This window comes from Dermacentor silvarum, chromosome 7 (genome assembly GCF_013339745.2).
Source record: "Dermacentor silvarum isolate Dsil-2018 chromosome 7, BIME_Dsil_1.4, whole genome shotgun sequence".
In the NCBI taxonomy this organism is placed as follows: domain Eukaryota; kingdom Metazoa; phylum Arthropoda; class Arachnida; order Ixodida; family Ixodidae; genus Dermacentor; species Dermacentor silvarum.
In genome coordinates, this window is record NC_051160.1 from 136,891,915 (window position 1) to 136,914,000 (window position 22,086).

The 22,086-nt window shown below is 47.3% G+C and overlaps 1 protein-coding gene across 1 annotated transcript in view; it reads right to left on the minus strand.

The window, feature by feature from the left end:
* Nucleotides 1–22,086, minus strand: part of LOC125946979 (cytochrome P450 2C15-like) — a 311,950-nt gene that overhangs the window by 25,146 nt on the left and 264,718 nt on the right. Inside the window, exon 6 of the mRNA XM_049671232.1 lies at nt 13,348–13,463. Coding sequence (XP_049527189.1) covers nt 13,348–13,463 — 116 coding nt within the window. The remainder of the gene's footprint in view (nt 1–13,347; nt 13,464–22,086) is intronic.

Genomic DNA, 22,086 nt, shown 5'->3' on the forward strand with positions numbered 1-22,086 from the left:
ATCTCCGCTCGGTGTCAAGGCAGTACTGTGGCGTATCGTAGCTCCCATTCGGTTGGATCCAAAGCTGGTAGTCTTTTGGCAGAAAGCGCGACTTCACTCTTGGCGTTCTCATGCAAGTAATTTCCTCGTGCTGTCGGGATCATGCCATCGCGCTTTCTCACGCACAGTATTCGTAGACAGCTATTGCCACAGCGCACTGCTGCATTTCACAACTGTTGTGGTATTCTTGTTGTCTATTGTATAATTTTCTTCCTCATAAGACATCATGTGATGGTTTGTTCATTTCGTACAGATGCATCTTCTAATGATCTGATCAGGGAAGTGAGGATTTTTGCTTGTAAAACAAGCTTTTTCCGTTTCATACATGGCACATGTTCGTAGCCAAACACAAAGGAGCAATACAAGGAAGTAAAGAAAAGGAAAAGGCCACACCAGCAAAGAAAACCACTTCACACATTTATCTTCATTCTAGCAGTGCCATTTTGGTATCAATGATGACAATGGAGGCTGCCTGGTACATCTTGCTTTGCGATTTTTTTCCGCTGAATGCTTCCATAATTTCGTGTGCTACTTGGTCGTGATGCAGGCTAAAGCGCATGCACCATCTCTTGCTACACTAGTGCACTGTCAAATGCGAGTACATTGCTGCCCTAATAACTCATTGGTGTTCATTGCGGCACTTGTTAAAACACCTTATGGTCTGCCCAATGCAGATGCAAAAGGAATCTGACAAAGTCACATGCGCAAGTAAAAAACATTCGCACATCTTTGTGTGACATACTGTCTTTTGAAAGTTTTCATGCTATTTAGTTACATGGTACACCCAGTATACCCACATTTTAGTTTTCTCGTCCAAATTGCATGGCAACACATTTCGATGCTTTGGAGTGCGCTCCTCCGCACCATGTGGAGTCGTGCTGAGCTGGGTCCTTGACACCATTTTCTCCTTGCAGCTGCCTTCATGAGTTTTATAAAACGGGTGCCTGAAAAACATTGTGCGCGCAAATGAACACGAGGAAATATTGTGAAACCATCTAAAAATAGTCAAGGAAAAAGGTCATAGCACTAAGAAGCCTTAGCATGAAGTATTTGTACTGCAATGCAAGTGAAACATGTAAGTGACTGTAATAGTCAACTTCCAAACCAATTTAAATTTTTTCACTTAAGAAAAGAAAAAAGAAAACTGACCGTTACGCCTCAGTCCAGCACCAGTGTTAGAAAAATTCTGTAAAATAAAATATTAGTCATTGTTAGCACACTTCGTAAACGCATCCCCTCCTCTAGGCGAGAGAGCAGTGGTGGTATTGTCTGCATCTCATTTCTGACGTTATGAACAAACATAATTCCTGAAGAAAATTTGGGCTCTTTGGCTTATCTAAAGCAAAAGAAATCAGCCGCCAAAGTAAAGAGAACATAGCTAGTGGAGTTAAGAAAAGTATAAAGACTACAGTCGGCATACACAAGTGGCCAACAATAACAAAAATGTGGTGCTAGAAGAATGACGGGACATGACATCAAAAGGAGGTAAACCACCTTTAAATAAACACGTCAAACTTATGAGACCGAATTCTGTACGCTCTGCTTATGCTGCACTTGATGTTGATTACGATATGAAGTGCTCACATCTGCAGTCATTTAACTGAACAGTGAAGCATGTAGTTTTTATGTAACCTACCGAAAAGCAAAGAGTGCAAAGCTGTATGACGAATTCAGATGTGTCACAAACACCGCTTGTGACAAATCCTTGGCACGTGCCCACTGTGCCCCCCCCTCCTCTGGTTATGACACTGCTCAAGCCATAATTTGAGGATCATATTTGCAGTAGGCATGACAATATGGTCATCTAGTTCAATGGATATTACTGGGTGTTATTATAAGAAGGGGTAGCAAGGCCTGTTATGGCAAGCTTTATGGCAAGGCCTGTCAAGCGCGCGCCTTAATATAACGAAAGCATGTGGCCAACAAGCTGACGCCTTTTGCTATGTAATTCCTTAGTTAAACAGCGATCCGCACACCGTCGACTGCAAAACTGAATAAATTCAAACACATAAAACACACGCCAAGCACGCTCAGCATTAGCACGGAATCATGGGCTGGTGAAGAAACCTTTTTATGCGATGCCGCGCCTCACTTAGTATTGAACACACCGTGATTCACTCGGCATCTGCGATTTTGAAAGCTCTTACGGATTGCGGCAAGTGATAAAATCACATGCAGTCATCGTGACGACTGGTTTTTCTATCGACATCGAATGAAGCAGCAAGCATAACTCGTCCGTTGGTAATCGCGGCGGCTTAACAGGCCTAACTTCGGGATCACTGCCTGGCGATAGCATGTCATATACGCAGAATGTGCCACGTAAGTTTGAAATCACTTACCGTGGAGTATTTGTTGTTCAATCCAAAGAACGATGAACGACTTTCCTCTCTTCGCGGCGGTGAAACGTGGCTGACACAAGAGTTTTCTTGGATGGCCTTGGCGCGCGCCGCCTGCCCGGGCCTGCCCACTGCACGGATCGCATTTCTCCGGCGCTGTGCTGTTCCGCGATGTTGTGCGAGCGTGCGGTGAGGCGACTCCGAAACAAAAAGTAGTGCGCTGATCTCCGCAGCAGTTTGCGCGCTTGATGCCTCTTCCCTTACAAGAAAAACGATGCGCTCTTTGCTCTGCCTGCGTGAGCGATACATCGCCATGTTTCCGACCACCCTCATGCAGTTTAAGCAGCAGTATATGCTACGTTTTGCTCTCTGTTGCCACGAGAGTGGAGCGGGCATTCTACTCTCTCTCTCTCTGATGGGCGGAGTAGAAATAACATTTCACTCTCTCGATGCGGATAGAGTGAACAATGCATTTCACTCTCTCCGACATTTTGCGAGAGTAAAACAATGCCTTGAAGAGTAAATCGGTCTCTTCACTCCTGCGATACTCTCCCTAGTTTTTAATGTGTTGGACAGTAACCGGTTTTCACAGCATTACCGCTTTAATTAATTTGTTGCTTACAAAAGGCTGCAACGATGACGTCTCACTTATCTTCAGAGACAAGGTCTCGGCGTTTCAACAGAAAAATGCGCGTTAATCGCCTTCACGCGAAAATATGTGGCCGAATATCCTGTGTCTATTAATGGCCAGCCTATTTTGTACAAAAAGAACCATCGGTTTTTTAGGGATCACTGTTGAACGCGACCTCTCCTGGAGCCCCCATGTATCCTTCCTAAGGAAAAGACGCCTCCGAATCAGTCACCTCTTCAAAGCCATCGCCGGAAAAGCATGGGGACCGTCAGTGCGTTCTATGCTGTAACTATACAAAGCGCTTTTTATGGGTTTCTTGCGTTACAGCACCCCGGTGTTGTCAAGCGCCCGGAGAACTAACCTCAGAATGCTTGAGAGCATGCAAGCTCAAGCACTTAGAACTTGTCTTGGCCTACCGCGATGCGCTTCAACAGCTGCAACAATTGCCATCGCCAGGGAACATCCCATGAGAACGTATGTCGCTACAGACACCCTTAGAAATCATCTTCGACACCTTTCCCGACTACAGTCTCAACGCCTTTTTTCTCTCGGAAAGTAGACCAGATGCAACCTTTTCAGGCAATGTAACCTCCTATCGATCTTCTCTTCCATCCGACTTCGCGCCTGCCGCAAGACCACCTTGATATTTGTGGTGTCTCCGGCAGCGACAAGTGCGGCTCTCCATCCCAGGAGTTACAAAGAAGTCCGACTTGCCAACTTGTGCCCTCAATCAAGCTGCTCTCCATACGCTGCATGATTACTACTCTGATCGAATTCACATTTATACAGACGGCTCTTCGACTCTGACCAGCTCTACTGGTGCGGTAGTTATTCCGTCGGCATAATTCTGCAAGAAGTTCAAGATCAGCGACGTCACAGCATCGACAGGCCCTGAACTTGCCGCCCTCCGTAGCGCAGTGCTTTATGTGCACGAACAATCACCAAATATTTGGGCTATATTCTGTGACTCAAAGGCAGCCCTACAGTCACTTTTATCAGCTCTGCGCCGCAGCCCACATGAACAATTGGTAGCAGAGATACGATTACGCTACCATCAAGCGGTGGTCAGAGGCCTCGACATTGTATTTCAGTGCCTACCTGGGCACTGCAACATCACTAGCAATGAATGTGCCGACAAAGCTGCCCGTGCCGACAAAGAATGTGCCGACAAAGAATCCCAATACCATTGTCAAGAACGGATGCAGCGCGCCACCTCAGCAGTCTTGCCCATACTATACCTCTAAGAAAATGGCATACACCAGAGTTTACCAAACGGCGCCTATATGCCATGGACCCGCAGATGCAATTACGACTTTTACCCGGTTTTAAACGACATGAAGAAACCATACTGTGCCGCCTGCGATTAGGAGTTTCTTTTACGAACTCCTATTCATTCCTAATTAGAATGGCGGACAGTGCCAACTGTAGCACATGTGGTGTTGAGGAAACCACCAGACATGTCTATGTGACTGCCCTAGATACGAAGAAGAGAGGATTGCCCTTCGGACTGCTTTGGGGCACTTAAACGACAGACCTTTTGCGGAGGAGTAGATCTTGGGCCCCTGGCCTCGTGCGTCTTCTATGTACAGGGTTACAAAGTCGCTGCTGCGCCTTTTCAAGTGCACAAGCCTGCATGACCGCCGGTGACGAAACTCGGCGATGAACGCTTGACTAAATGGGCAAGGTGTGAACTGTGAACTTCTGTCTCCCTTCTCCTCTTTCAATCCTTTCTCCCCTTTCCCCAGTGCAGGGTAGCCTACCGGGCTCAGCCTGGTTAACCTCCCTGCCTTTCCCTTACGACTTTTCTCTCACTTCTTGTTTACCATTGCTCTTTGTGCGCCGTCGCGGTTTTGCCATTTAGAGCGAGTTAGTTCGGGACGTTCTCGTCACCGAAAACTACTGCGCGCTTCTTACACTACAGTGCCGGTTCGCGCGCTAATCTTTTAAGGCTCCGCTTACACCAATTAAGACGGTTAGTGGCATCTGTTGCCTGTCCTTTTTTTAACGCATGTTCTTGGCGTGCTAGATACCTAAAATGTCGGCCAGGTTGACGTAAATTGACTCTATATAGGTCGTGTGTGTCCCAGCTAATCCGGGCCAAGCTAATTGAAAAAAACAACAAGAAAACAAGATTGGATAATCAGACAAATAACGCGAGATATCATAACGCGAAAGACTTGTTTTCGGCTCATCAAAAAAGAAGCCGTGAGCACGTCGCCGTAACAGATTGCTGGACAGCTGAACTTCTACGCCATAGGCAGAGATAACGTGAGAGATCGATGACGCTGGACATTATTGTGCGTTCACAACAGCTGAAAAGCAGAGTTCGTGGTTAATATTACTGTAAATAACTAAAAATAATAACTTAGTACTATCTGTCATAAAATAAACGTACTGATTCGCCCTCTGCAGCGATTCGCTGGAACTTAAGACCTTCTGGGGCCAACCAGAAAGTGTTCTTTGCAAGCATGATGTCGCTGTTGTTGATGTAAAGGGCCGACCGTCACGGTGGCACGGACCTTTTGTTACGACAGGCTGTGCAAAAAAGGACTGCCGTAGTCGAATGTGAAAATGTATACACAAATAAAATTGCAAGTAAAAATGACTATGTTAGGCTACGAAATATTTTGCACTTTTTTCTGTTTGGCTACATTTGGGCTACAACTTGTCTAGCTTTTGGCTACGCCACCTAGTCAGACCTAGCAACACTGGTACCGCAGCGGAGCCCACAACCAAGTAGCAGATGCTTTGTCCCGACTGCCTGTTCCAGAAACAAAGGGTGGCTTCCAAGTCGACTGAAAAGGTTGTGTCTTTAGTTACATCGTTCGTATATCTAGACGATCTTCGGGATTCTACCGCTGACGATGGCATACTACAGCAGGTGACGCACTTCATCCATTCATCATGGCGAACCCGGAAACACTTCCTACAGAACTGACACCCCCCCCTTGATGTACGCGAGGAGCTTTCTGTAGTGCGTGTGCTTGTTTTGCGCACACAACGTGCTGTGGTACCTGCCAAGCTAACTGATACCTTCATCCAGTTAGCCCCCGAGTCAGACCCGGCAATTTTCAAGACCAAGCAACGCATCAAAGAAAAGTACTGGTGGCCGTGTCTTGACAAGTAAGTGAAGACCGCCATCCTAAGCGGCACTGTTTGCCAAGCCTTGGACAAGTGCTCGAAGAACTTACAGGCACCGCTACAGCCTGTCCCACTGTCTGACAGGCCCTGAGCCAAAGTGTCAATAGGCATCATGGGGCCCTTTGAACGTGCACCGACTGTCGGTTTGTCATTGTGGTGGTGTACTACTTCTCCAGATGGCCAGTTGTTTTGTTCTGCAGAGACATAACTCCCCGCACGGTGATCAGCCTCCTCCTTGGTGTCTTTGCACGAGAGCCTTACCCTACAGAACTGGTCTCGGATCACGGCCGACAGTTTACGTCAAGTGAATTCGAGTGTTTCCTAGAGGACAGGGGTATTAAGCATTTCTTCTCTGCAGTTTACCACCCTCAAGGTAATGGTGCGGTGGAAAGGTTCAACAGGGTCCTTAAATCATATCTACAACTCTCTCTACTGGAGCAGCGACCCATGAAGGCCACCGTTACGGAATGCCTCGGTATTTAGTGCGCCACCCCACACAGCGCCACTGGTCTGTCCCCAGCAGTGTTGCTCCATGGACGCCACATGAGGACATCGTTAGATATCATCGTCAACCGCAAAATTCTGCACAGCACCTACCCCGCCTGGGAACTGCGTAGACTTCGGTGCCATGTAGACCATTACGAACAAAGAAACAAGGCGTATTCAGACAAGCGAAGAGCAGCCAGGGAGCCCAAATTCAAAGAGGGTGCCTATGTGGGGGTCAAACGCCATCTACCTGGAATGAAAGGTACTCCCAGTTTGGTGCTCCCCTCAAAACCCTGAAACGCATAGGACGTTGGTCATTCCACCTCGAGAAAGGCCGGACGTGGAACGCTTCTCAATCGTCCGCTGTGCCCCACGAAGATGTAGAAAAATCAATGACGAGACAAGAATCCCTGCAGGGGGACATGGACATAGAGATGTCGGTAACAACGCCATAATTCGGACACCGTCCTTAGGTACACAGAGCACCGCATCCCAAAGTATACCAACGCCTGATGACGCTACAGTCTCCAGAACCGTTGGTGTCACCAATGACTTCATGCACGCCAAGCCCACGTATACGGCCAGTGAGTCCACTAGCTGTAACCATAACCACTGGACTTTCTGCTGATTGTGGTTGCGAATCGGGAAACATTCATCAGCCAGTAGAGTCAGGGCTCCGCCGTTCTACACGGCAGCGACGACCGCCAGCAAAGTTCAGGGATTAGGTGCAATGAACTTAGTGATTGCAGTGACTTTATTAGGCAATCACCACCAGTGACTTTACTGTAAATGTTTTAGCGCAATAATTTAGTTGGTCGCCACAAGCAGTGACGGTTTTTTGTTTTATGCATATAACCTGCGTTCTCTTGTTGAGGGAGGGCCAGATGTAGTGTCGTGCCTTCGCAACAGATGACACTGCCAACGTTACGCAGGTCGCATGCGACAGATGGCGCCACCACGCTCTTGTATATAAGTTGCGTTCGCCGGAATAAAGGTTGTTATCATCATCGAACCGGTAGTGGTGCAGCGTGCTCACTTCGTGTCGCTAGGCTGGCGACACGAGACCTCAACATTCCCCTCAATGTTGACTAGAACCTAAGTACAACGAAACACCATCAGAATTGGAGGACGCTTAGGCTTCGCCTTGAAGAGTTGAACACGATAGCATTCAAAGGTTTCTGGCTGCTTGTCGGGCTTTTTTGTCGAATACTCTAATTATAATCCGACACTATCACGTCTGTAGGTTGTGGTTAAGTCGTACTTTACGATTTTTCTGATGGATTTTACTTTGAGAAATTCAGTTTTTTGTTCACTAACGCCTTGCGCCAGCAAAAGGGCCCGCCCGGACGGGGTAGTTCGGATGATGTGGTTCGGCATGATTATTTCCGCCAGACGCCAATGCTTACGCCGACACCGACGCCGGATTTTCTGCGACACGGGGCCTGTAACGCTATCGCGTTAATGTGTAGGTTTTTTGTTGCCTAGAGGTATATTGCAGCAGTGCGCGAATATAACCAACAAGAGGAGAAACTGTCGGTTCAGGTGCAGCGGATCATACAGAGCACGAGCTAAGCGTAGTTCGCGTATTTTCATTAAAGCAATTTAACAGTCAACATTGTGCGCCGCTTATCAGCTGCAAAATATATGCCTTCCCAAATTTTCACCGGGTGTGAAATGTTAATAACATAGGTTCTCTGTTAGCTTAACGTATATTGTAGAAGTGCACGAATATGAAACCTTTTTAATACTTATAATAGGTTTCGTATATTGAAAAGTCATGTGATAACTGCGGCGATACGTTCACTGTTCCGCATGAGGCTGAACATTTCGACAGAATTACCTGTCTGGTTGGGAAAATTTATTAAGACTTAGAAATTGACTCCAACCAAATAAGGAAATTTACTAGCCCGACGTTTCGGAACCAATTCGGCTCCTTCAGGGGGTATTCTTCGGAGGTGGCGGTGTGCCGCTTTTAAAAGGTCCATCGTAAGAAAAGAGAGGAAGGGGGAGAGAGCGTAAGGTGCGGAGACACTTGGCAGGGCACCTGCTCTAGGCAGACAAAATAGGGGTCGGGGTGGGGTGGGGGCTTCTGGTTGGCTGGGTTGACCGATGCTGGGCGCCCTTTAGTCGCGGGACTGCGTTGACGAGACACAGGGGGGGGGGGGGACGAGTTGTTTTGGTGTTGCTGACCTAGAGCGGGGGGGTCCTTTCTTCCCTTCGTCGCGTCTGCAAGGCAATGAACATACAAAGAAGGAAGGATGCCCTTCACGCGGTTTATATTACCCGCCATATTCTGAATGTGCCATGACTCCAGTAGTAGCCTTTTTCGCCAGTTTGTCTCTGTTTGAAGGATTTGGGTTTCTTAAAAAGAAATCTTGTGGTCAGCGTCTTCGGAATGTTCTGCGACGGCACTGCGTATTGGGTTGAATGTTCTGGCGTCATTTTCATGTCGTCTGTTTCTTTCTTTCAGATTTTCGGTTTCCCCGATGTACGACGCCGGACAGTCGGCACAGCTGATTTTATAGACGACCCCTTGAGCTTTTTCTTTTGATGGACGGTCGTTTGGTTTAGGAATCAGGATATTCAAAGTGTTCATCGGTTTATGCGCGACTTTGTGGCCTTCTTTTTTCAATATTAGGCTGAGAGCTTCGCTGGTACCTTTCACGTATGGGATGGACACTCGTTTCTGTGGTCGAGGTGAAGTCAACGGTTGGAGGTCTCCTAGTTTGTTTTTTCTTTTTTGTTGTCGGGATGTTTTTCGAATGAATTCCTTTGTATAGCCGCTCCTTTTGAGTTCGTTGAGAACCTTTCTCCTTGCTTTCTTTTGATCTGATTTCATTTTGCAATGGGTTTCGACTCTTTTCAATAAAGAATTTACGACCAATGCCTTGTGGTTTGCCGGGTGGTTGGATGCGAAGTGTAGGTAGCGGCCTGTGTGGGTTGGTTTTCGGTAGACTGAGAATTTTAGATTGCCGTTGGTTCGTGTAGCTTGTACATCTAGGAATGGTAACGATCCGTTTTGTTCGCGCTCTGACGTGAACTGTATATCCAGGTCTATGGAATTTAAATAGCTCTGCAGGTTTTCGACTTGCGACTCCTTCACGATACAGAAGCAATCATCCATGTACCCGAATAAAACTTTTGGCTTCGGGGAAAAAGTTCGGGGAAAAGTAGTAGAGACAGCTACTACTACTACTTTTCAGCTACTACTTTTCAGCAGGTGAAAGGAACTCACATGGGGGCCTCAATTTCCGTCACCATGGCTAGCCTAACTATGGAAAATATCGAAGACAAAGCTCTGAGTACTTTTTCCAAGAAGCCAAAAGTTTTCCTCAGGTACATTGATGATTGCTTCTGTATCGTGAAGGAGTCGCAAGTCGAAAGCCTGCAGAGCCATTTAAATTCCATAGACCCGGATATACAGTTCACATCGGAGCGCGAACAAAACGGATTCGTTACCATTCCTAGATGTACAAGTTACATGAACCAACGGCAATCTAAAATTCTCAGTCTACCGAAAACCAACCCACACAGGCCGCTACCTACACTTCGCATCCAATCATCCGGCAAACCACAAGGCATCGGTCGTAAATTCGTTATTGAAAAGAGTCGAAACCCATTGCAAAATGAAATCAGATCAAAAGAAAGCAAGGAGAACGGTTCTCAACGAACTCAAAAGGAGCGGCTATACAAAGGAATTCATTCTAAAAACATCCCGACAACAAAAAAGAAAAAACAAACTAGGAGACCTCCAACCGTTGACTTCCCCTCGACCGCAGAAGCGAGTGTCCATCTCATACGTCAAAGGTACCAGCGAAGCTCTCAGCCGAATATTGAAAAAAGAAGGCCTCAAAGTTGCGCATAAACCGATGAACACTTTGAATATCCTGATTCCTAAACCAAAAGATCGTGCACCAAAAGAAAAAGCTCAAGGCGTCGTCTATAAAATCAGCTGTGCCGACTGTCCGGCGTCGTACATCGGGAAACCAAAAATCTAAAAGAAAGCATCAGACAACATGAAAATGTCGTCAGAACATTCAACCCAATACGCAGCTCCACCGCCGAACATTCCGAAGACGCCGACCACAAAATTACTGTCCAAGAAACCCAAATCTATCAAACTGAGACAAACTGGCGAAAAAGGCTACTACTGGAGTCATGGCACGTTCAGAACACGGCGGGTAATAAACCGCGTGAAGGGCATCCTTCCTTCTTTTTATGTTCGTGGCCTTGCAGACGCCACGACGGAAAGAAAGGACCCCCAGCTCTAGGTCAGTACACCAAAACAACTCGTCCCCCCCCCTCCCACCCTCCACGCATTCCCGCGACTAAAGGGCGCTCAGCATCGGTCAACCCAGCCGACCAGCGACGGCTCGTCGGCTGGGTTGACCCCCCCACCACCTCCTACGTCTGTCTAGAATAGGTGCCCTCTCAAGTGTCTCCGCACCTTACGCTCTCTCCCCCTTCCTCCCCTTTCTTACGATGGACCTTTTAAAAGCGGCACCGCCACCTCCGAAGAATAACCCCTGAAGAAGGAGCCGAATTGGTTCCCAAACGTCGGGCTAGTAAATTTCCTTATTTGGTTGGAGTCAATCTCTAAGTCTTAAACTGTTCCGCATGAGGCGCTGGTAGGTCGTGAAGTGGAAACTCAATGAACTTTCCGTCACCATTATTGTCACAATATTTCAATTCACCGAGCTATTTTCTTTCCCATTACCCGCTTTTTGACAGCATAATTGTTTAACATTTTTATATGATCTTCGTTTCCTGCAAGTTATACACTCAAATGACCATAGCACAGCCTCTTATCGGAGGCTGCTTCTGCGATTGTAGTATCCAGGGCGCGTTCTTCCCTCTTGCGTGCAAGAATCCGGCTAACGCATTCGTGCTGCTTTACTAATAATGCGGAGGCATTATGTGCCCCATGAAGCGGAAAATCCGACGTCTTGCGTTGATGGTACCAAAACATGACCAAATGAGGACAGCATGTCTCAAGGTCAATCAAAACCGATCTGGCCCAAACCCCCCAAAATTGACATTACAAAATTCGGAAATTGAGTTCACCCACGTTCAAAATGCCCTGAGCCACTCCCAAATTTGATTTGACCCATCCCCACAATTTCGGGGGCCCACCCGCCAAACGGACTTTGCACAGTTTGAAAATTGAGTTGACCCGCTTTCAAAACCGACCTGTCCGACCCCAAAAATATGCGTGGTCCTACCTCGAAAAAAAAAACTGACTTTGCCCAATTCTAAAATTTGGTTGAACCGCGTTCAAAACCTACCTGGACTCCTCCCACAATTGACATGGCCAAGCCCCGATATTAGGGTGGCCCACGCTCAAAACTGACTTCGTCCAATTCGAGCAGATCACCACTTTACGTGACAGTCACGTGACGAAATTAGAACCTTAATTGCAAGGTCACATGACCAAGTGATGACGCTATGTGACAATGTCGCGTGACATGGGCGCCAGAATAGTGAATAGTGAAAAGAGGCATTTGATATAGTCAGCCCTAAAGTAGGACGGACGACTCTAGGGGTCATGAGTAAAATATTTGCTGTGTTGCTTTTTTGTACAATTTTTTTGCCAGAATTCCGCTTGGTTTGCCGGCATTTTAGTGTTGCCTGTCATGTAATTGTTCATCAAGAAATAAAAATGTTTCGTGTCATTTTTGATTATGTTTTGTCGCAAATTGGTTGCGTGTCTGCCAAAGTGGTGAGAAAATTTGCACTGATAGATAGCAAATTTCCAAGCAATGTAGAAATCACATTGCAGACAACTATAAAGCGTGTTGTAGGACAAAACATCGCACTTGTGGAGCAATTAGTCTTGCACGTAGTAACTTCAGAAAATGAACACTTGATCCGTGGGGATAAACAGATCATCTGACCTGGGCATACGCCATCATCCTAATGGCGTATCTTTCTGTACTAATGATTTGTCTGGTTAGGTGCATCTGTAGAAATTGGCGAAATCGAAACTAACTCTTGCGTAGAGCCTAATGCTTCACTCTCCCCGGCGAGGGTACCCACGTTTTCCTTCCTAACTCCCTTCATCACGCCGCGAAAGCGCAAAGAATGGAAACACTTTTAGGATCAGCTCATAAAGGATGGGTAGGGAGCGCGTGGAAGCAGACGCCGTACGTGCAGACTGAGTGTCTCCGGCACGGCAATCCCTACATGCGCGTATGTAAATCACGTACGTAGTTGTGATTGTGTGTCTGAAGGAATGGGCAATTGGCGAGACTGTAATGATGCAGTGTTGATCCGAGCACGCTGGCGTTCAGTTGGCTAGCCCGCGAGGATTTCATAACGGTGGTATACGCCGCTTCTTTTGGCAAGCGCCCGCGGTGTAATGGTTTCAACAGTGGCCTTTTGGGCTAGATGTCATGTGTTCGATGCCTGCTGTCGGACAGTTTTATATCTTTTATTTATTTATTTAGTCGTTTATAACACAGTACTTCGTGGAAAATGATAAGTTTACACTAAGACGAAGTCGTTTGAAGCCAGAGGTGCACTTTAGCTGGTTTGTTCATTCGTTTGGGCAATTTGCTTACAGTGAGAATAATAGTTGATGGTTTCGGCCTATTCTTTTTTTTTTCAACCGTAAGCAAGCGTGTATTCGGCGAGAAGTCGACCAGCGACCGACCGAGCGACCTAGGCGAAAGCGCAGCATCGCAGGCCGAGAAAGCTTTGTTTTAATAAACTTACCCGTAAAGAAAGGATTTCCATCCGTTTTGCATTCTTCTATCTTCTTCAGATACGCGTTGATGAAGTCTTTCGTCTCGTCGCCGCATTTTGCAGCCTTGTACAATTCCACTTGTTTCCTGAACGTAAGGGAAACGAACACAAAATTTCAAACATTTGCCACGTGTTAACATTTCATATATGGTCAAGTTGGTATTGTTTCTTTAAAAGAGACCTAGGTTTAATTGTTTGTGCTGACACTAGAAGTGAGTTCTGCAAGTTTTTTTGAGAACAGGGTTTTATAGCTTTTACCGGGAAGCTGGCATCTATAGTTTTTTGACTGACTGAATAAACTTTATTGAAACCAGCAGGAGGTGCTGGAGGTGCTGCAGGAGCAGCAGCAGCAGCAGCAGGAGCAGGAGGGGCTGGCTAGGCACCTCTTGCCTGCCATGTGGGGACGTCGAGGTGTTGCCTCTTTGCCGCCTCGCAGGTTTGATGGATCACGCAGAGTTGGTCGTCAATGTTGCAGTTACGCAGGGCAGCGTGTCATCCCGACGTGAGGGCCGTGGGGTTAGTGTCGGGGTATTGTTGTGTACAGTCCCAAAGCATGTGTGGAAGTGTGACTGGCTGTGTCTTGCAGATATCGCATGTGCGATTGGGGTAAATGTCTGGGTAGATCTTGTTGTAACAGTGTAACGAGGGGTAGGTATTGGTTTGTAGCAGGCGAGAAGTTTAGTCTCCGCTCAGGATAGCTCGTTGCGTGGGCCGGGGAAAGTTCTAATCTCTAAGTAGAATGATTTCACGAGATAATTGCAGCGTGTCAGGTGATCCCTACCGGTCGGGGCAGCCTCCCCATCTCCCGCGCGGTTAACGAGCCCTCGCGCTAGGGAGTTCGTAACCTCATTGAGGTTGGGGAGGTGCGGGTGGATGGGGCCTACATGAGCTGGGAAAGAGATGAGTTTATCCTGATGGGCGGTTAAGCGGGGCGCTTGTTGCAAGATGCGCAAGGCTAGGTGTGAGATACGGCCGTTGATGTAGCTGATAACTGTGGAGCGGGAGTCAGAGACAATGCTAGGGCATGTTGGGTCTAGCGTGGCTAGCGCGATGGCCACTTCTTCAGCTTCCCCAGCGTGCGCGGTTACTAGGCTGATAGCATGGTAGAGAGAGCCGTCACGTGTGGTGACGGCTGCAAAGCGGGTACAGTGGGCATATTCGGCGTCGTCGACGAAACTCACACCGTCGTGGCGAGCAAGGGCTTTCGTGAGAGCCGTGGCACGTGCTGTGCGGCGTGCGCGGTTGTATTTGGGGTGCATATTTCTGGGGATAGGGTTGGCGTGAATCCAGACTCGTATGATGCAAGGTATCTGGTGTTTATGGCAGTAGTCATGGTGGTAGGTGATACCGAACGAGGTGAGGATGTGGCGGCCCGTCGCTGTGCACGTGAGTGAGTCTCTTCAGCTGAGAGCGGCGTTGGGCCTCGATGAGCTCGTCCATTGTGTTATGGACGCCTAGTTGAAGAAAGAGGTCAGTGCTGGTTTAACCGGGGAGGCCGATGATTTGTTTATCGACACTGCGTAGGTGGATGTTGAGTTTGGTTCGTTCAGCCTTGTACCAGTTTAGATAGGCAGCAACGTAGGTGATGTGGCAAATTACGAATGGCTGGATTAATCTGAGGAGATTCCCCTCTTTCACCCCCCCCCCCCCGGCTGTTGGAGACCCGCTTCAAAGTCTCACGGCGTTGGATGCATTTTGCTGGGTTTTGGCGAGCGCCATGTCATACGCTCCGTTCGCCCTTATGAGCATGCCGCTCCGTTCGCCCTTATGAGCATGCCGCTCCGTTCGCCCTTATGAGCATGCCGAGCACATGAATATTGTTAAGGAGGGGTATGGGGCTTCCTTCCCTGAGTTGAAGCGCGATGTCTTCGTATTGGCGTTTAGCGGTGGGATGTTTCGGACGGCGGCTACGGAGAGTAGGCCTGTAGAGGAGGAGTTCGGACTTCGCAGGGAAGCAGCGAAGTCCGAAGATAGGTCTCGACTGTTTCAATGACGGGTTGTAGTGCCGTTTATATTTGGCCGCGACTGCCTTGGTGGGCCCGGATGGTTATATCGTCAGCGTAGATGGTGTGGCTGACACCGTCTACTTGCTGCAACTCCTTGGCAAGATCAATCGTGACGAGATTAAAGAGCATTGTGGAGATAACGGAGCCCTGGGTGTTCCCGCGCTGCCCAGTGTCTGGGCGTTCGGAGCGGAGATTCCCCACCGCGAGGAAGGCCGTCTGAATTAGCGCACTGCACGGGCCGATTTTTTCAGGCCGGACCCGGCCAGGGCCAGTTTTTACGTTGGGCTGCCCGCCCGAGCCCAATCAAAACTTATAGGGCGAGCCCGGGCCCGGTCCGGGCCCGGAAATAATCTACGTTACCCGCCTGGACCGGCCCGCCACCCCTTTACCTTAGGCCCGAGCCCTGCCCGAGCCCGGCCCGAACCCGGCCCGAGACAGAAAAATACACGTTTTTCATAGTTGAGACGCCCGAGAATAACTCGCTGCACGTTACATGCACGCCACCAGAAATCCCGAGCCCGGCCCGGGCCCACGTCAAGAAGCACACGCCGTGCCCGAGCCCGTCCCGAGCGCGTGAGAAAACTGCTCTACCCGGCCCGGCCCCGCCCGGCCGCGGGCCGGGCTGGGACCGGGCCTTCGGCTAAGCCCGAGCCCGTGCAGTGCTCTATCTAGTCTGAATAGAGAGACAGTCTTTCTGGTAATTATAAGTGCGCGCACCGAGGTTAAGGCGTGAGATGCGGTCGAGAATGATGGAATGGGCCGTGCTGTGCAAGGCTTTTTCGAGGACGAGGCCGAGTATAGCTTTAGTAGTACGGGTTCTACCCTCTAGTATATGGTGCTTAAGTTGTAGCATGGTGTCTTGGGTCGACGGGTGGGCCCGGAAGCCAATGACAGAGTTAGGATACGCTGCAATGTCTTCCAGCTGGGTGTTAATTCGGGTGAGGAAGGCATGCTCCATAGCTTTTCCGACACATGAAGTTAGTGAGATGGGACGAAGGGGGCGAGGCTAAAGGGTTTGTCAGGTTTGGGAGTAAGGATTACCTTTGCTGTTTTCCAGGGCAGGGGAATGGCACCATTACGCCAGGAGTCATTCTTATATTCGTTGAGGTGGATGATGGAGGCGTTATCCAGGTTACGAAGGGCTTTGTTACTGACCCCGTCGGGGCCAGGGCGAGAGCGGCTGTTAAGTTTTGCAGGGCGGGTTGGATCTCAGCGACACTAAAGTCTTCGTCCTGTAGGGGGTTGGGGGCCCCGGTGTAGGAGCCGTGAGGTTTCACGGGGCCCACGGGGAGATACTTGTTGGTGAGATGGTGTAAGACTTGGGCGTGGCCCTGTTTCTTCGTTACTGTATAGAGAAGTTTAGTTAGGTGATCTTGTTGGGAAATGCGGGTGGCTTGACTATTGAGGAGGTGTTTGAGAAGCTTCCAAGAATAGGGACAGTGGATCTGTCCTTCAGCAGTACTGCACATTTCAGTCCACTGTTTATGGCGGAGGGTAGGCAATGGGATTTGATTTCCGTGTTTAAGATGTCTATTTTAGCGCGGAGGCGCATGTTTAATTATGATGTTATGAATTATCACTAAGAACAGCCAGCAAGTCCTAGTACTTGAGAAGGGTGTCAGCAGTGGCCTATACAGCATCCTTGTAACTAATGTATCGGTAGCTCGGATAGCCGTAGCCTAGTGAAGTGTCCACGTCACATGATTAACAACGTTCACTCCAGTGCACAGGCCCTGCTTCAAGGGTATAGCAATCGCGACATCGACACCAACTTGTCTGCCGTCACGATTGGTCTTAATGCTGTCTACGTGCGATTTAATTGTGCCCCAACCTCTCTAACGCTGTATTTCGTCGTTACTGCGATTAACGTTAAAGCAATCCGGCAACACAAAGTTTTGCCAATGGCGAAACAATCATGGAGCTTGGTTCCTCTAACGCGGGCCCCACTACAAACGATGCGCCCTCTGGTACCGCCGCCATAAGAAATGCGCGTGGCGCGAATTCAACTCCGCTGACTATCAGAGAAATTTAAAAGATCATTTATGTTATTCTAGAGCGGCACATAATCCGTGGCGCACCCAGTGTGGTACAAATATTGTTATCAAAGCTGCCGTCATACAGGTACACACCTGCTGGCACATTCTCAGTGACCCAAGTTCGTATCAAAGATTGAACGAGTGAACGAGCTTATTCAACCTCATGGGTGAAACCCTTCGTAAAAGGCTCCATGGCCTCCGCCGCCCGCCGGACTTGATCAGAAATCCTATAGTTGCTATAGTGAGCCATTGCTCGCATTGCTCCGTACTAATTATTTATTGATTGCCTTAACTAGAGTTCAGGGTCCGTATTCACAAAAACGTTCGTACTTTGAAACTGTTCGTAAGAGCCAGTTATAACCTTGGTCATATTGCCACATGCGTTTATTTCTTCTGGTGTTCGGTGCTTTGCGCAGCACCGCTTTCAACTCGTTTTCAGCGTGGCGTCGATAGCACGTTGGAGATACGTTTATAGCGCGCGCATGAACGCTATGGCGCGTTCGTGTGCTAGGGCGTTTAGCGACGTGGTTATAAATAACGGACTGGCAAAGGTGCTGGCATTCTTTCCGCCGACGTTCGACCGCACATGTTGTTTTCGTCACCGCCGAATAGTTTTTGCCAGAAGTTCTCTTATGTGCACAAGTTCGCCCAGATAAAGTGTATTTACTTCCAAGTCGTATCGTCCCTGTGCCTACGGACAAAAAACATCACTTCAACGTGGCAATATTATTAGGGAAAGCAGCAGGTCAATAGCCAGCCGCCTTCGCTAATACTATCTCCACGAAACGTGGTAGACTGTTGAACTACGTCCACTCCAGGGACATTTAGCGGGGTAAAGCGTTGGATCATCATCATCAGCCTGTTGATATGTCCACTGCAGGACGAAGGCCTCTCACTGCTGCCTCCGATTACCCCTGTTTTGCGGTAGGTAAAACAGCTTGTGCATGCAGATTTTCGAATTTTATCAACCCGCCTAATTTTCTGCTGTCTTCGACTGCGCTTCCCCTTCCTTGGCACCGATTCTGTAACTATAATGGTCCACCAGTTATCTACCCTATGCATTGCGTGGCCTGCCCAGCTACTTTTTCCCTCTTAACATCGTTTGCTCTATGATCCACACCGCTTTCTTCCTCTCTGGTAAGGTTGTGCTTAATATTTTTCGCTCAATCGCTCTTTGCGCTGTCCTTAACTTGTACTCGAGCTTTGTCGTTAACCTCCAAGTTTCTGCCCCACATGTTAGCAAACTTAGAATGCAATGATTGTACACTTTGCTTTTGAACGACAGTGATAAGCTCCAAGTATGGATTTCTTAATGACTGCCGTATACACTGCAACCCATTTTAGGGCGAAGCTGTATACCTCTCGTTGGTCGGAAAATTTCGTGGCGTAAACTCAAAACTTCAAACCCCATACCAGCTGTGCGATAGCTTCGCCGAGCTGGGGGAGAGAGAGCTGAGAGAGAGTGAAAGCAGAGTGTAAAAATAGCATCACGCAGCATAGCGGAGCAACGCCACCTAGACTAGACAAAGGCCGGGTGGCTGTCGCCATGACGCAGATGGGATGGGGCCGCCTTCTGGCCGAAGTGTAGGGACGCGTAAGGAGAAGTCTAATAGTCGTGCGAGTGAACTTTCAAAGGTTTTGAGGCCTCCTTGAGGTGTGATCGGCAGCAGCCCCTTGGTATCGATTGCAGTCTGTTCCGTTTATCGATTCAAATTGTGTGGCGGTAATATTTGCTAATGGGGTGGTCGTTTCCTTTGATCAGCATCAGGCAGGTTTGTTTTAATTAGATATCAATATTATCTCAGCCAGTTTATGCGTCCAACATTCGATAGCTGCCACCAAGCGAACGTTATTAAAGACGGTGTACTTCATCAGCTGCGGCGTTTCACTGTCATAATGGCTGCATGCACGGCTTGCGCCATTAGTGATCTGCCGCGTCTGCCCACGTAATGACATGTTTCTTGAAAAAAAAAGTGTTAGCCAGCGCGAGAAATCATCGCTGGAACCGAGCACAGTCTGCTTGAAGACTGGCCACGAAAGCGGATTAACCTAGCAGCCCCGGGGCGCGTGCGCTCGCGAGTAAAAAAGCAGTGCTTCGCATTTTCAGCCTTGAATTTCCTTGCGTGCGAGGCGGATAAAACAGATTCGTGAACTAATTTCCTAAAAGTAGAAAATAGTAATAATTACGAAGTTATTGCCCCACCAAAGCAATTGAAACAGGTTGCTTGCTACTTTGCCAAGTTGGTAAATTTGCTAACATGAGTAGAGCATAAATAGTAGAGTCTGCATAACTGATACACCGCAATAAGTTCACTGCACATCACTGACAAATGTACTTCGGGTGATACAGTTACATTATTTGCATTTGAGACATACTAAAATGAATGTGTTCATTACTAGTATCTGACAGAAACAATTGTCATCTAAGCGAGGCTTGACAAAGCACAGTCAACACAAGGACACTACTGAAAGAAATGCACACTCAGAACAGTGTTGTGTTTGTGTGTTTGTGCTTTTCCGTCATGGAGTGTTTTGTGCACTGTTCTTTGTCATACATGTCTCACAAGCTCACCCACACTTTTACCATAGTAATTGAGGCTCTTTTTTCTTTCGCCTCCAGCCTCCAAGACGCAGCTCATATTTGTACTCATCCCTTTGGACTTTATTGTCTCTGGACGTACAAGTCAACAGTGAACGTGTCACCACTAGAAGTAACATCAAGGGCCCAAATCCTCACAGGGTATGTTTCTGAATACTTCAACTAGAACCGTGATTTGTTCATTTATGGGACTAACTTTTCTTTCACCATTTTTTGCTTGCATGTGTGTCATGGCTTCGTCATTTCTCTTTTTAGGAAGAGGGACGAAAGAGAGATTATTGGTCTGCAAGATGCCCACGCTAAGCCAAATGAAGCTCAACTGTCACCACAATGACAACAGGTCCTCTTGAACTACGTGCCTCACAATGAAATGTTTGGAATTTTGCCAGCTAGAGAAATGTTAGCCCTATTAGGAAAGCAGCAGTCTACAGTTCTATATCGTACCGAGCGGGAATGAGAAATTTGACATACAAGCTTAGTTGCTTTTAACGGCGTTTTATGAAAATTGGAGAAGTAACGTATTGAGTCCCAACTTGTTTCTTTTCCAGTCATTATAGCCTTGACAACAAGAACAGAAACAATGTCGCAAGCTCCTACTTGATAATGCACAAACTCTGTCATCTGCTCGTTGCAAATCAGTTAGACGGGAATTTGTACCACGAAGTATAACATGCTCCCTCGCAACGATAATTTGTTAAATGAAAATGCCAAGAATTTTAAAACAATCAAAAGCGCTCAATGCTATTTTAATGCAATTTTAAGAAAATGATACTTCATGTTGACTGAAACTTTTGCAGTCACTCTTCATTTTATTATTTTCTTTTGTACTTAAAGTACCCTCGGGGCCACATGGCATTAAACAGGGGAGTGGTTATAAAGTAGTAGAGTAAAACAAACAAGTGCAGTGAGTTCTTGTAACATAATGATTCTGCTGATTATAGAATGTTAGCTAATGTTTTGCAAAAAAGTTTGTTATCTGTGATGGCTACGATACTTGGTGATTCCATTTCGGAGATGCACGTGATGAAAGATTGAAAGAAAGACTTCGTGTTACATGAATCAATTTCCACCTTACTGCGATGACCGACGCAATTTTATATGTACTGAGGCCGCCGTATGAAGTTGTCATGAAGTGTGACGTGACGGAAAATTTTATGAAATAGCAAAATACGGGCGACATTGCGGCGATTAGCTAGTGGAATAAGTGCTAGGTTAGTTTACATTGACGTTATACTCATGGTGCGGCTATAATTAGAAAGAATGAGAAGAGTAGAATTATTTTGTACTAGTTCAAGTGAAGTAATGAGATTTACGCGACTGGGATCCCGTAATGCAGACGCATATTCAAGTTTTGAGCGAATTAGAGTCTTGTAAAGCTGTAGTTCTAAAGTAGATGGTGCTTTGGAAATGTTGCGCTGTAAGTATCCGAGCATGTGATTAGCATTGCTAATGACGTACTCTATATTAATGGTCCAATTTAAGTTATTTGTAATCTGTACACCGAGATATTTATATGGCATGACAAAATCTGAGGGAACGTTGTTAACATAGCAAGTGCTAGGATTAGAATTAGATATGAATACCCGCATTATTTTACATTTGTTTACTACAAGGGGCTCATGTACAGTTTGCATGAAATCAATAACTAGGCTAGCCCTGCACCATAAGAGATAGCTAGAAATGGCAAGCTCACACAACCGGCCAGCCTATTTTATACTTCACAAACTTGATAAATCACTAAAAGCAATTTTTCTTTCTCTTCAAACAGCAGGTGACAAACCCGAGCACACTGTACTCCAAAACGAATTTGCAAGGTACTCGAAGAATAAGTTCGGGGAATATTCAGCTAATCAACAGTGGACGAGCAAGAAAAACCTCAGCGTGGGAACTTGTCTTCGTCTCGGCCCTCACAAATATGCTTGCTTCGTGAAACGTTGGCTCTAAGCTGAGGCTTCCCTGTTACTCAACTGAAGTGCTCGTCTCCTTGTAACCTCTTTGCCCTGTTTGAATACATATACCGAGATTATTTTTCAACATGAAACCGCAAATTACATTTTCCAAGGACATT